Source organism: Arvicola amphibius, chromosome 3 (genome assembly GCF_903992535.2).
Source record: "Arvicola amphibius chromosome 3, mArvAmp1.2, whole genome shotgun sequence".
NCBI lineage: Eukaryota > Metazoa > Chordata > Mammalia > Rodentia > Cricetidae > Arvicola > Arvicola amphibius.
Window position 1 is genome coordinate 112654146 of NC_052049.1, and position 15510 is coordinate 112669655.

Sequence of the window (15510 nt, forward strand, 5' to 3'; positions counted from 1 at the left end):
TGTTGGGGATTGAACCCAGGTCCTCTGGAAGAGTAGCCTGTGCTCTTAACCGCTGAGCTGTCTCTCCAGGCCCTGTACTTGGATTTATTATAATTGGGTTTTTGTTTTGTTTTTGAGACAGGGTCTCACTATGTAGTTATGGCCAGTAGGCTAGCTTCCAACTCACAGAGGTCTCGTGACTCCCCCCCTAAATGCTAGGATTAAAAGTATGTGCCATCACATCTAGCTTATACTTTTTTTTTTTTTTTTTTTAAATTTCATAAACTGGATCTCTGTGAATTCAAAGTCAGCCTGGTTTCCATCAGTTGCCAGCCACCCAATGCTACGTAGTGAAACGTTCTCATTCTGTCTCTCTCATTTTGTTTGTTTTTTTTAAGACACAGGGTACAGGGTTTCTCTTATGTAGCCCTAGCTGTTTTAGAACTCAGTCTGTAGACCAGGCTGGCCTTGAGCTCAGAGATCCACCTTACCTGCCTCCTAAGTGCTGAGATTAAAGGCATGTATCATCATGGTCTGGCTGTGAGACTCTCTCTGGGGGATGGAAGGTGAACTGTCATTTATTTAGCTCTTCAGACAAAGGTGACTTATCCCATAGAGGCTAAGTAAATTGGTTTTCCTGTACACAAAATGTGCCCTGGAAATTACTTGTGTAGTCATGGTTATCATCCTGTCTCAGCCTTTTCAGTGGTGGGACACAGCAATGTACACCATGCCCATCTCTAACATAGCTACATTTTGAATCTGAGATCTACCATTTTAGGTAATTTGTTCATGAATACTTGTTTTGAAAAGAGATGCATTCATTAGAGCAAGAGAAAAAACAATGTATAAATTTAGGGCAAGAAATTGAGTTCAGACACTGGAGGTGGGAGACAGCACACAAGAGGCAGAGTCAGGAGGATCTTGGAGTTTCAGGAAAGCCTTGTTTACAGAATGAGTTTTAGGACAGCCAGAACCACACAAACACTGTGGGTGTGTGGAGGGGGTTGGGGGTTGAGTTCTGGGGTAGAGCTCTTTACCTAGCATACTTGAACCCTTAGGTTTAATTCCCCAGTACTGTGCGCACCCCTCCCTGGCAAAAAAAAAAAAAAAAAGACAAGTATGCACTTTCAATTTAAGAGAAGCCCAATCTTTACTTAAGACTTCATTTACGCTCCTCCCCCCCTCCAGAATTCCCATCTGCAAAAACCCTATGAGATTAACCTGATGGAGGAACTAACTCTGAAGGGAGTAACCCAGTACTACGCATATGTAACCGAGCGCCAAAAAGTACACTGCCTCAACACACTTTTCTCCAGGGTGAGTAGTGGGCTTTTCCTGCTGAGGCCTATCCTCCACTAATTGCAGTAAATCAGATGGTTACATCATTTCCCCCCTTGTCTTCACTGTAAAAAATAAGAAGTCTTAATGTTTCATTACCAACAGCTTTGTTTGGCTTAAAGTTGAAGCTGATTGACTTAGGTGCTTTACTTTTACACTTTTACTGTTAAATAATTTACCTTAATCACAGTTCATCCTGATTATTTAAAGTCTATTTTTGTGAATACACTAATTGCTAAAATTTATTTGTGACCTTGAAATCAATGCTGAAGATGTTTTGGTCATTTTGTAGACGTGCATTGTGGCAAAAAAAATAAATAATAAAAATTGGTCCCCGATAAGGTCCAAGAAAAGGACAGTCTTCCTTGTTTTAGTCTCATGCTATACATAAGCATCCATTTTTCAGTCATTGAGCCATTGTTTTTCAAATTTTGGTACTGTTCATGATTTCATTCCAAAAAGGCCCCTATGCTGTCGCTGAAATGCTGTCCTGTACTCTTAAGCACAAGAAGACTGACGTACTGAGCAGGGAAAATATGTATTGGATAAACTTTTTGTAGTCATGGGTTATATTGGTTTGAGATTATAGATATATTTAAGTAAGACATATTTTAATTTTGTATGTGTATGAGTCTGGGTCTGTGTGTAGTTATATGCACATGAGTGCAGCTGCTGGAAGAGCCAGGAAAGGGTGCAGAGCCCCTGGAAGTAAAGCTGTAGGTAGTTGTGAGCCCCAAGATGTGTGTATACCGAGAACTGAACTTGGATCCTCTGCAAAAACACTCATGCTCTTAACTGCTGAGCCTTCTCTCCGGCTCCGAAGCATTGGTTCTTATATGCTGCTTCAGTGTTAGCAGTAATTTTGTAGGGCAGGGCATGATTGCTGTGAACACTGATTCTGTATTTTTGTCTCAGGCAGTTAGGTGGCCCTTAAGGAACACTCTTCAGTAAAACTGGTTCTTGTCGGCCACTGCTTAGTAAAATTTTACAGCTTCCCATCTCTCTGGAAACTCTCAATTTTAGACTTTAAAGTTTTGGCTAAATGATGTTTTTAAGATTGGTAAAACAAATGTTTTTATCTTTCTCATACTTTTGTGCTTAGCTTCAGATAAACCAGTCGATCATTTTCTGCAACTCTTCTCAGAGAGTTGAATTACTGGCTAAGAAGATTTCTCAGCTGGGTTACTCTTGCTTCTATATCCATGCTAAAATGAGGCAGGTGAGTGTAATTCTAGAATTTGCATGGATTTAACCAAAAAAAAAAATTTTTTTAAGATTCCATAAATATCTATGTGTGATAATATACTATTTTGGGTTAGGGTGTATGGTAGAGCAAGGTCTTGAGTTCCAATTGCCGGTATCAGGAAAAGAACAAACAAAGGAACTATTCTTTAGTAGGCACACAACCCTTCATTTAAACCATCAAGCTTAAAGAATGGTATAGAAATGTCAGATCTCTTGTCTGTGCTTGAAATCCTAGCACTTAAGATATAGAGGAGAATGAAGAATCCAAGGTCATTCTCTGCTACATAGTAACTTTGAGATTAACCTGACCTGCAGGAAACTCTGGGGAAAGGGAGGGCACAAGAGGAACACAGTAAAATTCATTCTTTCCCTAGAAATTTCTGAATTTGTTCTGTTTAATGCAATTACCTTAATAGCTAACTCCATGTAGCCATTTAAATTAGTTAAGCACAATTACAATTTAAAGTTTTTGTCCTCGGTCAAATTAGTACATGTCAAAGGTTCTGTTAGCTCCTTGTGGCTAGTGACTCCTTTATTGGAGGATAACAAATCAGACATTATTTTTTTTTTTTTTACAGAAAGCATTGCTCTGGATTTTAATAATACTTCCTTGCTTAAGGGGAAGTGCCAAGATCTGCCATCTTGAAATCATAACAATACCAGATTATATATGAATGTGTACTCTATCTGATAAAGTTTAAACATTAGATATAATAAAAGGTTTGCTAGGATAATAAAGTAGAATAAATATAATAGGTTTTTGTCATAAGTGTTACATGGATGTCGTCTCAGCCTATTTACTATACCTGTTCCGCTGTGCTGGCACAGAATGATAAAGTGCTGCCTGATGGGATGAAGGGTTAGGATGCAGACATAGCGAGTAGTGTGGCTTTGACTGCTGCAGAGATGGCTTGAGCACTGCACTGTGACAGTTAAGTGGCGTGGGCAGTGTCTGCATTGTAGATGACTGGACACAGCGATGAGCCGCATCTCCTTAGAAGTCTGTCGTTTAAAATTTATGGAATATTTCCAAAGTTTTCAGGCCACAGTTGACCGTGGATAACTGAGACCGGGAGTTGAAAACAAGGACGGAGCTAAACTAGTAGTATATGTGTAGTCTGCTGATTTTTTTCTTTTATTGTAGAAGCATAGATATTTTCTGTAAATAAATTTGGGTTATGAAGAACTAATTGGGTAAGAGAAAACATGGTGGAAATTTTAAGTTGTATTTAAATTTTACTCAAAGAATTTATCACCTCCCCTCCATCCCCACCCCCAGGAACATCGAAATCGTGTCTTTCATGATTTCCGAAATGGCTTATGCCGCAATCTTGTTTGCACTGGTAAGTGTTTCTTTTATTTCTTGAGCCCTATGTTTCCTTTGTTGTCTGGATTACTTTCTGTCACATAGTGAAGCCATGATCCCTGCTACACTTTGAGAGCTTCTGAAGTTGAGATTGGCATTGGGCTCATCTGACACTTGTGCTACGTGTATGTCTTTAAACTAGGCTTCAAGTCTGTGTGTTCTGAATAGTTCAGTGAACAAGCACAAAATAAACCGAACTAAAAAAATTGCATTTTAGAAGTTGTATCTTTTAGTTTTTTCCCCAGAATCAAACTAGTTTATACCCTAATCCAAAATTTTCTAGTTATTTTTTTAGTTATTTCTTTTCTACGGAAAAATAAACATGGTCAGGGTTGCACAAACATAGCTCAGAAAAACTAATCGATTCAGTGCCTTCCCAGCTGTGTGCTTGGATTTCATTTCACTGTTGGTGTGAGAAGAGCGGTCAGCACTGGGGAAGCGGGAGGGTTGGGATTTGAGATGCTGTGTGCCCTGGTAATCTTCTCATCTTCATTAGCACTCATCACATTTTAGTTTTAGAGGCATTGTTGGTTGAGTGTTGCTTAGTTTTGGTTTTTGAGACAGGGTATTACTATAAAGCTCTTATTGGCCTGGAAGCTGAGTATGTAGACTAGACTGGTCTTTTGCCTCTGTGTTCTGGAGTTAAAGGTGTGTACCACCATACTTGGCACAAACAGATGTATGTTTTTAAGTTTTAATGTGTGTGTGTCTGACATGTGTGCACAGATCCCTGAAGAGGCCAGAAGAGGGCATTGAGACCCCTGAAACTATGTGAGCCTGCTGCTGTGGGTGCTGGAAACTAAGCTCACGTCTTCCGGAAAAAAACAAGTGCTTGTAGCCATCTCAGCCTGTATTGGAATATTCTAGTCAGGATTTTTGTGGCAATGCTATATAAATAAAATGCTCGATACATCTACCAGAGACTAAATTTGGTGATTGTCAGAAATCGAGTGACTATAAAATAACTTGTGTGCTCATAATTTTCTTACTTACATTCTACTTAATGGAGCATACACTAGACTACTAGAACTTTTTAATAGTTTTGTTAAGGTTTTTTTAAATAATTTCATGTTGCTCAGGATGTTCCCTTAACTGCGTTCTTTCTGCCTTGGCCTCCTGAGTGCTGGGGTTATAGGTGTGTACCACCATCCCCTCCTGAGTGCTGGGGTTATAGGTGTATACCACCATCCCCAGCAAGACTCCTGAAGTTACAAGATTAGGAAGCACGTTTCTCCACACACACAAACACATTGATAACCTGAGGCAAATCACATTTTTCCTTGGCTGTTTTTCTTCTATAAACTGAAGGTGCCATGCACACTAAATTGTGAATAACCATGGTTGCTCCTTCCTACAGCCCTGTTAACGTTCAGTGAATGTGTACTCCTCACTAGACAGTGGCTGGTGCAGAGGCAGTGTGTGTTGCAACCATTGGGTATATTAAGATGCCCATAAGCCTTCTGTCTCCAGTTCTGAATTTGAGAATTTCATTCATAAACATTGTATTTTTATCATTTTTCCCTCCCTCTACCCCTTTCTAACTCCTTCTATGCTCCCCCTGTAGTTCGTGACCTCTTCCTCTATAGTTATAGCTCTTTTTTTGTATGTGAATGTGCACATGTGTGGACAAACACACACACACTCAGTGCTGCCTCTATGCGTGTGCGTGTTTAGGACCAACCACTGAGGACTAGGGCCTCAGCTATGAAGCACAGTAGGTCTCTCTGCAGCTGCTGACTGCTAGAGTTCTTCATATAGAGGTGGGGCCGTGAGACATTTCCCTTCATCCGTGCAGGCGTGTCAGCTGATGTGCTCTTTGCGGGTCCTACGAGGGCAGCCGTGTTATTCAGTGGTTAACTTTTTTAAATTGTGGTGAAATATTTGGTTGTATGTTAGATGTTTCCATTATATTCTTCCCTGCTTTTGGAAAACCCATAAAGTGCTTAGTGGTGAATGTTAAAGTTGTTAATCAAATTCAGTATTCATAATAAAATAGAAGCTGCACCTCCCCCATATTTTCCCACCTTTAAGTAAAATGTTGGAGTTTAGGAGCTGTGAGTTTAATCCCTAACACTAAAAGAGAAAGGAAGACATTGATAGTAGTCACAGTACTTACACAATACATCAATTGTACTGGTTGGTTGGCTCTATCTATCTATCTATCTATCTATCTATCTATCTATCTATCATCTATCTATCTATCTACCTATCTATCTATCTATCTATCTATCGATCGAGTTGGGGTCTCTTGAAGCCCAGGATAGTCTGAAGTTCAACATTAAACCCAGGATGCCCTGCTTCCTCTCCTGAGTGCAGGGATTATGGGTATGCCAAATTTTACTAGATGCTGGCATCAGTCCTAGGGTTAGGGTTTTCTGCAGTACAGAAATATAATGTGTGGAATATAAAAATACCCATATATAAAATTCTACCCATTTGGGTGATGGAGGCAGTTTAAGCCAGCCTGTGCTCAAAAAAAGCAAAGTAAAAATAAAATGCCACTTCTCCTTCAAGGAATAGTGATGTAATCAGAAAAATATGGAATTAAAGCAAAGCTTGCATACCATATAATCTTCTTTAGAAGTACGAATCTTTTCCATAACAGCTCAAATAGAAGCCTCAAAATAGTATACAAATGAGGCTGTGAGGTGGTGTGCATGCCTTTGATCAGAGGCAGGTGAGCTCAAGGCCAGCCTGTAGTACAGAACAAGTTTCAGAACAGACTTCAGAGCTACACAAAAAAGAAATGTATACAAATGAATGGGCAGTAAAAAGAAAATTAAGAGCTAGTTGGTGCCAGGTGTTGTGGTGTTGTAGTCAAGCACTGGGATAAGGGCAGAAAGGTTGTTTGAAATCCAAGGCCCACCTGGTGTGCTAGCAAGTTCAAGGCCAGCCAAAGCTACAGAGTGAGCTTAATTGACAAGGAAGTAATGTGACGTGTTTATTATGTTCCTGGTGTTTGTTAGAGTGTGAAAGTCATGTGGTTTCAAGTAAGCTGGTGTGTTAAGTGGCTTTATAGCCTGGGTAAGTTTGAGAATTTAATGTTTCAAGACTTGGAAAAAAATGGTTCATTAAGGTCTAACAAGGTTTGGTAGAGAGTACTTGTATTCCTGATACTTGGGAGTCTTTGAGGGAAGCGTGAGTTCAAGACTAGCCTTGGGAGCCTTTTTAAGAAACCTTTTTTTAAAAAAGAAGAAAATGGACATCATTTTGGTTTTGGAAGGGGATGCTGAGAGATCTGGGAACCTAGTTATGATCCTGTTGTGAGGCTACGAGGGGACACTGCTCATTTAGATAAATGGGTGAGTGACTCCTAGAAGCATAATCAGTGAATTCCCTTTCTGAACTATTCTGGATTTGTAAATCTTGGATTAAGTACTAGACAGTAGAATAAGAAAATCATGCCGGGCGGCGGTGGCGCACGCCTTTAATCCCAGCACTCGGGAGGCAGAGGCAGGCGGATCTCTGTGAGTTCGAGACCAGCCTGGTCTACAAGAGCTAGTTCCAGGACAGGCTCCAAAGCCACAGAGAAACCCTGTCTCGAAAAAACCAAAAAAAAAAAAAAAAGAAAGAAAGAAAATCATTAGTTAGTCATAAGACTCATTTATGCAATCTTCCTGCGTTGTTATTCCCTAGACTAGTTTTTAGGACTTTTTTTTACAGGAACAGAAAGTTATTTATGACAATTATGTAATCATGGAAGAATGCCAGTAGTAACTAAATGAAGTATTAAGCATAGGCTGCATTAGAAACCAGTGCATTGTGGTTTCAAGAACCATGTTTCAATTCAAAACTAAAATCTTTTTTTTTTTTAAGATCTGTTTACCCGAGGTATTGATATACAAGCTGTGAATGTGGTAATAAACTTTGACTTCCCAAAGCTGGCAGAGACCTATCTTCATCGTATTGGAAGATCAGGTGAGTAGAAAGGGAATTGCCTAGCACAAATCTTGGACGAGAAATATAATTACTCGTTTTTGGTTTTGTTTTATTTTTCATGAAGTAAAGTATAATAGCTGTAAGAGCTGGATGTCACACTAGTTTCGCTGTCTGATACTTGTCATTAGTAAGCCATTTGTATCTAGAGACATCCTGGAACTTAAGATGCACTGCCGCAACCTCCCAAGTCTGAGATTACAGGTGCTCACTGGTGATGTCATTTATTAAAGTGAAGCTAGAGGCCGGCAAGGTGGCTCAGTGAGTAAAGGTATTTGCTGCACAAGCCCAATAACCTGAATTCAATGCTGTAGCTTACAGTAGGAAAAGAACCAACTGCCAACACAAACACACTTGTGCACACACATACACAATAATAAATTTTTTAAAAAATGTTTTTATATGGTACACTTGGGAAGAAGACGCAGGTGACTTTTGTGCGTTAGAAGCCAACTGGATTTACTATACGGATTCTGAGAGCAGCCAGGACTAGAAACTTGAGAACCAACCCCAGCCAAAAACAAGGAGAAGTAAACTGACACGGTGACATGCCCTGTAATCCCTGGACCTGGGAAACTGAGGCAGGAGGATCGTGATTAAGTTTGGGTGGACTGGGGAGATAAGAATGGCTGCTAAAGAGCCTGGAAAGTCTTTAGTTTTATTCCCAGCATCCACAGAAGGTCGATAAAAACTTCTGCACCTGCAGCTTCTTAACAAAAAGTTAGGTTGCATAGTATCTCAGACACCCCACCCCACCCCCGCCAAAAAAGAAAAAAACTGGGAGGTGGTATCACAGGCCTTTAATCCCAGCACTTGGGAGGCAGAAGCAGGCAGATCTCTGAGTTCAAGGCTAGCCTGGTCTACAGAGCAAGTTTCAGGACAGCCAGAGCTATACAGGGAAACTCTTTAAAAAAAAAAAAAAAGAAGAAGAAGAAGAAGAAGAAGAAGAAGAAGAAGAAGAAGAAGAAGAAGAAGAAGAAGAAGAAGAAGAAGAAGAAGAAGAAGAAGAAGAAGAAGAAGAGAAAAACAAGAAAAGCTAAATAATTAGTACATACTTAATTTGAAGTGAAGTACAAGAAAACTTGATTTTAATATTTATTTATTATGTGCATAGTATTCTACCTGCATGTATGCTGTGCTGCAGGCCAGAATCTAATTATGGATGGTTGTGTGCCACCATGTGGTTGCTGGGAATTGAACTCAGGACCTCTGGAAGAGCAGCCAGTGCTTTTTAACCCCTGTAACATCTCTCCAGCCTATTTTTTTTTTATGATATAGTGTGTGAGTGTACTGTTCATTTGTGTATTTTGGCAGCCATGCAAACAAACCTCCATTTTGCCATTTGAAGAAAATAAATTAAGTATAGAACTATCCCTTAGTGTTTGTGTGAAATGGGTTCCAGGACCCTTGCTAGCATCAAAGTCTGGACATTTACTCTTGTAAAGGTGGTGTTCGCATGTAAGTGGTGCACATGTAAGTGGTGCACGTCTTAGACATCAATACTTCTTTGCTATAATAATAATAATACCTTGTCCACTCAGGCAGACTTTTACGAGGTTTGATGCACTGAATTGTTCTGGTATGTGTCCCAGAAAAGTTTCTTTTCTGTTCAGTACAGTTATGTGCCAAAGGAAAGACCTTTGTTTGGTTTTTTGTTTCTGGTTTTTTTTTTTTTTTCTTTCTTGTTTTTGCTATTCAGAATATCATCAATTGAAAATATTAATGCTGTGTCTTTTGGCAAATTACAGACCTGAGCATACATGTTGCTTTAATTCATTTTATTTGCCACTTTTTAAATTTCTTAACATATTTTATATTCATTAAACCTTTCTGTTTTGTTTTTTAGGTCGCTTTGGTCATCTTGGCTTAGCCATCAACTTGATCACATATGATGATCGCTTCAACCTGAAAAGTATTGAGGAGCAACTGGGCACAGAAATTAAACCTATCCCAAGCAACATTGACAAGAGCCTGTATGTGGCAGAATACCACAGCGAGCCTGTAGAAGATGAGAAGCCTTAAGCACGTATGTACCGGTAACAGTGATCAGACCTTCAGGTGTAGGTCTTCCTCCTCTGGCCTCCGGAGCTGAGCCCGGTGTCGTAGATAGGATGAGAACCAAGACTCTGGGGTGGGCAGCCGTGTTGTTAGAGTAAGCCAGTTCTGCTCTGGAGACAGCTTCCCGAACATGTGCTGTGAGTGACACCGGACAGATTTGACTTCTCGGGATAATGAAAGACAAAGGGCATTGGCAATCTTGGTTTAAAACTGTTTCCTGCTCCCCTTTTTTACCTGGCCTTTTTTGGGGGGTACATTAATAAATTAGGTTAAATTACCTATAATACCTTGTCATCGAGTATATAACACATAAACATGTCTTTAATTCGCCTCTGGTTTCTCACATTGCACTTATGGCTCCAGTTAGGTGTGAAGCAGGGTTTGACAATAAGCAAGTCAAGGCTATTTCAGAGTTTTCATAGAGACACATTGATTGGGCTTGAAAAGTGCTTTATTTTTAATTTACAGTGCACACCTTTTTTTTTTCTCTTTAATGCTAGAGATTTAACCTAGGGCAAAGCACTGTATTACCACGACATCTGCAGTTCTGCAGTAAGCTTCGTAACTTGTAGGGGCTGCTTGTTCATTTCCTGGCGGCCCAGGCTCTCGTATAACTGTTACTGTAGCTTTAGAGAATTTGCAAATTGTGTGCAGTTGTGAGTGCCTGTAATCCCAGCACTGTGGAGACCTGGGAATTGTGAGTTTGAAGTCATTCTGGGCTGTGTAGCCCTGTCTCCAGAACAAAATGAAAAGCTTTTTCCATTACATTACTTTTTCCACTTTATTTTTATTTGTTTTTTGAGAGAGGTTCAGGGAGTCAGAAGAGCCTTCAAACTCTTCGTCTACTGTAGGATGGCCTTGTGAACCTAATCATCATGCTGCCATTTCCCAAGTGCTGGGATTAAAGCTATATACCAACCACCACACTTGGCCTCTTAATTATTGTGAATGAGGGCTGTCATTCTTCTATCAGAACTTGAAGCTCTCATCCTGGGATATGTGGGGGAATGTTGTGGAACATGTTGGTTGGTGATACGTATTTTTTCCCCCTGAGACAGAGTCTATAGTCCTAGCTTTCCTAAAGCCAACTCATACCTGTCTTCCTGACTCAGATGCTCTGTTCTCAGTCTCCCGCATGCTTAGATTGACATGCATGAGCCACCAGATCCAGCTGAAATCCTTTCATGGAACTAGTAGCTCCTAGTAGTTTGAGAAGAGAATACTGAAGAGGTTTGGGATGAGGACTTAGAACATGTCTCCCTGCTCTGTTGCTCTCATGGATGTTAACTTTACATTTCTAAACTTTTTTGCATAGGCTCTGACAGACTGCAAAAGGCTCCTTGGATCTGTGACACATCATTTGGGGGGATGCTCTTCTCTTTCTGGGTTTTTTCATCTTTATTTGGAACTATGAAGAGTTATATAAGAGCTCAGACATTTTTCTTTTTTTTTTTTTAACTGGTGAAGAGAAACTGAACAGAAGAAATAGACGTTTTTTGTTCCACTTGTTTGCACTGTGTGCTGACTGAACATTCGTTGCACTAACTGCTGGTTTTTAAAAATGTTTTCTGGGGAAAGGGGACAAGGAAGAGGGGAGAAACCCTAAGAAGAGAAGAACCTTGGTGAACGTACCTGTCTGCAATTCTCCAATAGCCGACTCTACTGCATTTCAACTTCTCCCTGATTAGTCATCCGTTTCTTAAGCCTGAAGAGCTTATTACTTATTTGTGCGAAGTGCCTTATGCTACGAAACCATTAAGAATATCATCCTTATACAAAGCCCAAGGAATCAACAAAGTCATGTTCTTTTTTCTTTTTCTTTTTTTCAATCTTCTTTGCCTCTTCATTTTTGTTTCAAGTTGAAGTCTCTTCCTGTTCTACCAGTACTCACGCCCAGGGCCGGAAGGTGGACTAGTGATGTTAGCGCCATTTTCCTTTTCTTTGTATGGAGGAGTTGATTCACAACTGCAGTCCATCCACACTGTAAATACATGTATTTAAAAAAAACAATACCAAGTACAATTTTCTTCTGGGCTGAGCAGACGGACCATCGTCGCTCCCAAAGGAAAGAGCAGCCTCTCACTGCAGGAGCCATATGACAAGCCTCTGTGCTATACAGCGGAACACTAACCTGGCTCACGCCTCCATGAGCAGTATGGCACTTGACATGGAGACATGTTGGGGCCTTGGCCCTCTTTCCTCTGTGACAAAGCGCGTCCTGTAGAAAATTGGATGTGTATACTTGTATAAACTTTGTAAATAAGTTTTTTTTTTCTGGGTTCATATATATAGATATATATATATATATACATATATATATATTATTTTTTTCTTTTGGATGAAGGTTGCTGGGATTAAGGGGATTGGAGTGATTATGGGAGCAGCTAAAGATGAGAGGGGCTCAGTTTTCTGCAACACTAAATTCTTCAAAAGTGCTTTGGCCTCTAACTGTAGAAAGCAGACCTCTGCAGGGCCCTGGTTGGAAGGGGCCCAGAAGCCCAGGATACACTGCTGCTGCACTGCTCTTGTGATGCATTTACAGTGGTTTTAGCAGAAAGCAAGGAAGCATCAGAAATCCAATTCCTGAGGGCTTTGAGAAGCTCTGTGATTTGGTTCTCCTGCTCTAAAAGTTTGAGGAACTTCCCAAGTTCTGCTCAGGGGAACAAAGATTGATCTTCCTTGGAGTGTGAGAAGGGTGTTAAGTGCAGGCTGAGATCAGAGTGTGTAAAGCATGCCTTGCATTTCAGAGGACCAGCCAGTACCAGTTCCGTGGGCTTGGTAGTGTCGGAGCTTAGCTGCTTCAGTCACCTGTGGTGTGGGAGTGAGTTGCCCTCGGCCCACCTCGATACATGCACTCTGCAGGAATGGGCAACCCCCCAAAGCTGTAACTTCCATGCTGCAGAAAGCCGCTTGCTGTTGTTCTCTGTGCCCTGACGAGAATGCTGTCTGTCATTTTGCATTGTAAATCGCTGGCAGATGCTTTTGGTGGGTAGTGTTGCTTTAAATTGTGCCCCTCCCAACATGCTTGATGTTTGGCCTGATCTCCAGGCAAAAGGAGTGAGATGAATCAAACCAGTGAACTTTTTTTTAAAACAAATGTTTTTAATTCCCTTTTAACCCAGTATACTAGGTCAGTCAGGAGGCATCTAGGGAACAAAAAAAACAAAAAACAAAATTTAAAAAAATTGATTTCCATATTCCATCATTTTTCAAAACCTTAAAACTATGACAAGGTATGTCATGTGTATGCTCTCATGCTTAACTCACCTGAATAAAGGAATCAATTATTCAAAGTTGCTTTTTGACTTTGCCTAGCTCTAAAGCAAAACTATGTGACTCACCCCAGATTCCTTGGGGATCAAAATCCTGCAGATGCCTCCTGATCAGACATAACCCCAACTCCGACTCCGTAACAACTGTAGCAAGAGCTGCACAGTACAAACCCCAGAAGGCAAGTCCAGTCCATGTTGGTTACTAAACATAAACCAAATTAAGGAAGTCACTTTTTTAGGGAGGGTGGGGGAGGGGTCTTAAAAATATCTCCTTTTGACCAACAAATCTTGCCCTTGTACTGATTGATGCAGCTCTCTTCCTGCCTTTGGCGAGATGAGGGATCTTCCATATAGAACATCGGAGGAAAGGAATATAAATGCAATGTGGTACCTCGCCGAAGGGCATGTGGGTGAGTCAACAGAAAGAGTGCAGTCTCTTGCCAACCTTGGGCTGCTCTGCCAGGTGCCGCATGTCTACAGGTCCCTCTTAAAGCACAGACTCCACATGGAGAGCATTACTGATTATAGCCTCTGATGAGTTGTGGCACTTGGATTAGCTGGCACCGCCGCAGGACATTAGAGAGGCCGCGGTGGGTGTGGTGCTTAGCTCACACGAGCTGGAAATGGGAAGATGCCCTACTGACTGGGTCAAAAAGCCTGGTCTCTGTTTTTTGATTTTGTTTTTGTTTTTTTTGTTGTTGTTGTTGTTTTGTTTTGTTTTGTTTTTTAATCCCCCTAATAAGGAACATCACTACTATTGGAAATTGTCTTTCAGGTTCTTTCCAGTGTTTTTTAAATAGTTTTGTTTTTCTAGTGGTTCATTTGGATGGGAGAACTACGTCCTATTTTGGATATTCAGACTATATCCACCTCAGTGGTTTTAGCTTCTGGTTATATGGTGTGCAATGGGTTACAAGACTGTTACACACTTGCTGCCTCAGGGCCTGTTTTGTTTTTCTCCCCCTTTATGTGGAAGGTGCACGAAACTTTCCACTGGGAGTGGAATATATTTACCATAAAATAATTTTTTCTGGAAAGGATAGCCTAACTAATTCTAAATTATTTCCAAATGGGTACCACCATCATAATACAGGGTTGATCCAAAATGTTGGGGTAGGGTGGGTGGTTGTCATAGTTCATGTTCAGAATGAGATGAGGGCATCTTTCCGTGGCCGCTGGCTTTGTGCTGGACACCATCGTGCTCAGTTAGAGCAGAGCACAGCACAGCACAGAGTTCAGTGGAAGTGTTGGAAACAAAACATCTCCTTCTGATCATTTGACTTTTTTTTTCCTTTTTTTTTTTAATAGGGGTGGGAGGGGAGGGTACTGTGTCCCAAAGGGGGGAGGGTTGTCTGCACTAAGGATTTAGAAACACTTTGGAAGCTCATAACCTCATGGGAAACCGCCTTTAGCCACACTCCTGACCTTCAGATGAGTAACAAAAAGATGAAATAAGTTCTTGGGAATTAAGCCATGTTATTTTAATTGGATACTTTTTTTTTTTTTCAACTTTTCTGTGTATCTTTAAAATTGTTACTGTGGAATGATTTTCTTGCCAAATGTCTTTGTCAGGCAAAATTATTGACCTCATGGGAGGTGAAGTAAGCCAGCTTTTGGGTGAATTTATGCAGACTTTGGTGAGTTTGTAGTTCTACTTTATATTCATAAAGATAGTTTTTTAAAACTCCCAAAGCAAATCTATTTTCTTCTGTGTTGTAAAAACTCATCTTTGGAATAAAGAGTTAAGTGTCCAAGGCTTGTAACCAGTATGAGGTCAGAGGGAGCTAGCCTGGCCTGGACTCTGCCCCTCCGCAGCTGACAGACTCCAACAGAAGTGTATTTAAATCTCCAGTAGACAAGCTGGGCAGGGCAAGGGAGGGGTGGGCCTGGGTTAGTTAAAGGTACAGGCTGCTGAATTTTAACCAGTGGTTCTTGGGAAGGGTGCCTGGAAAAAAACAAAGTCACTTCCCTTATTTGAAGCAAAACAAATTAGAAAAAAACTTACAGGTTTTGTTCAATAAAAATGAGAAAATTCTAATGTCCCTAGCCACAAGGGACCAGTTCCACTTTGAACAGTGGGAACTTAAAACTTTGAAAATATTTTGGGGAAAGGGAGAATTGGCTTTCTGTTTAATTGGCAAATGTTCCAGTGGGGTATGTTTCTGTTGGGATGTGTTACGTATGTACATGTCTATGGACCTGAGTAAGAGTTTATATATGGTTTAGAAAAGATGGTTGGTAAAATCTTGATTACTTCTTTTTGTTAATTTATCTCAATAAAAGCCCACTGGAACTCCACGTGTGTCTTGTGTA

The 15510-nt window shown here is 40.5% G+C and overlaps 1 protein-coding gene across 5 annotated transcripts in view; it reads left to right on the forward strand.

Annotated features, from left to right (window-relative positions):
* Positions 1-14487, forward strand: part of Ddx6 (DEAD-box helicase 6) — a 39691-nt gene extending 25204 nt beyond the window's left edge. For all 5 annotated transcript variants that reach the window (XM_038322748.2, XM_038322751.2, XM_038322747.2 and 2 more), the window contains exons 9-14: positions 1171-1299; positions 2423-2539; positions 3845-3908; positions 7748-7849; positions 9714-9893; positions 11241-14487. In XM_038322748.2, coding sequence (XP_038178676.1) covers positions 1171-1299; positions 2423-2539; positions 3845-3908; positions 7748-7849; positions 9714-9889 — 588 coding nt within the window. In that variant the 3' untranslated portion in view covers positions 9890-9893; positions 11241-14487. The remainder of the gene's footprint in view (positions 1-1170; positions 1300-2422; positions 2540-3844; positions 3909-7747; positions 7850-9713; positions 9894-11240) is intronic.
* Positions 14488-15510: the final 1023 nt, after the last annotated feature.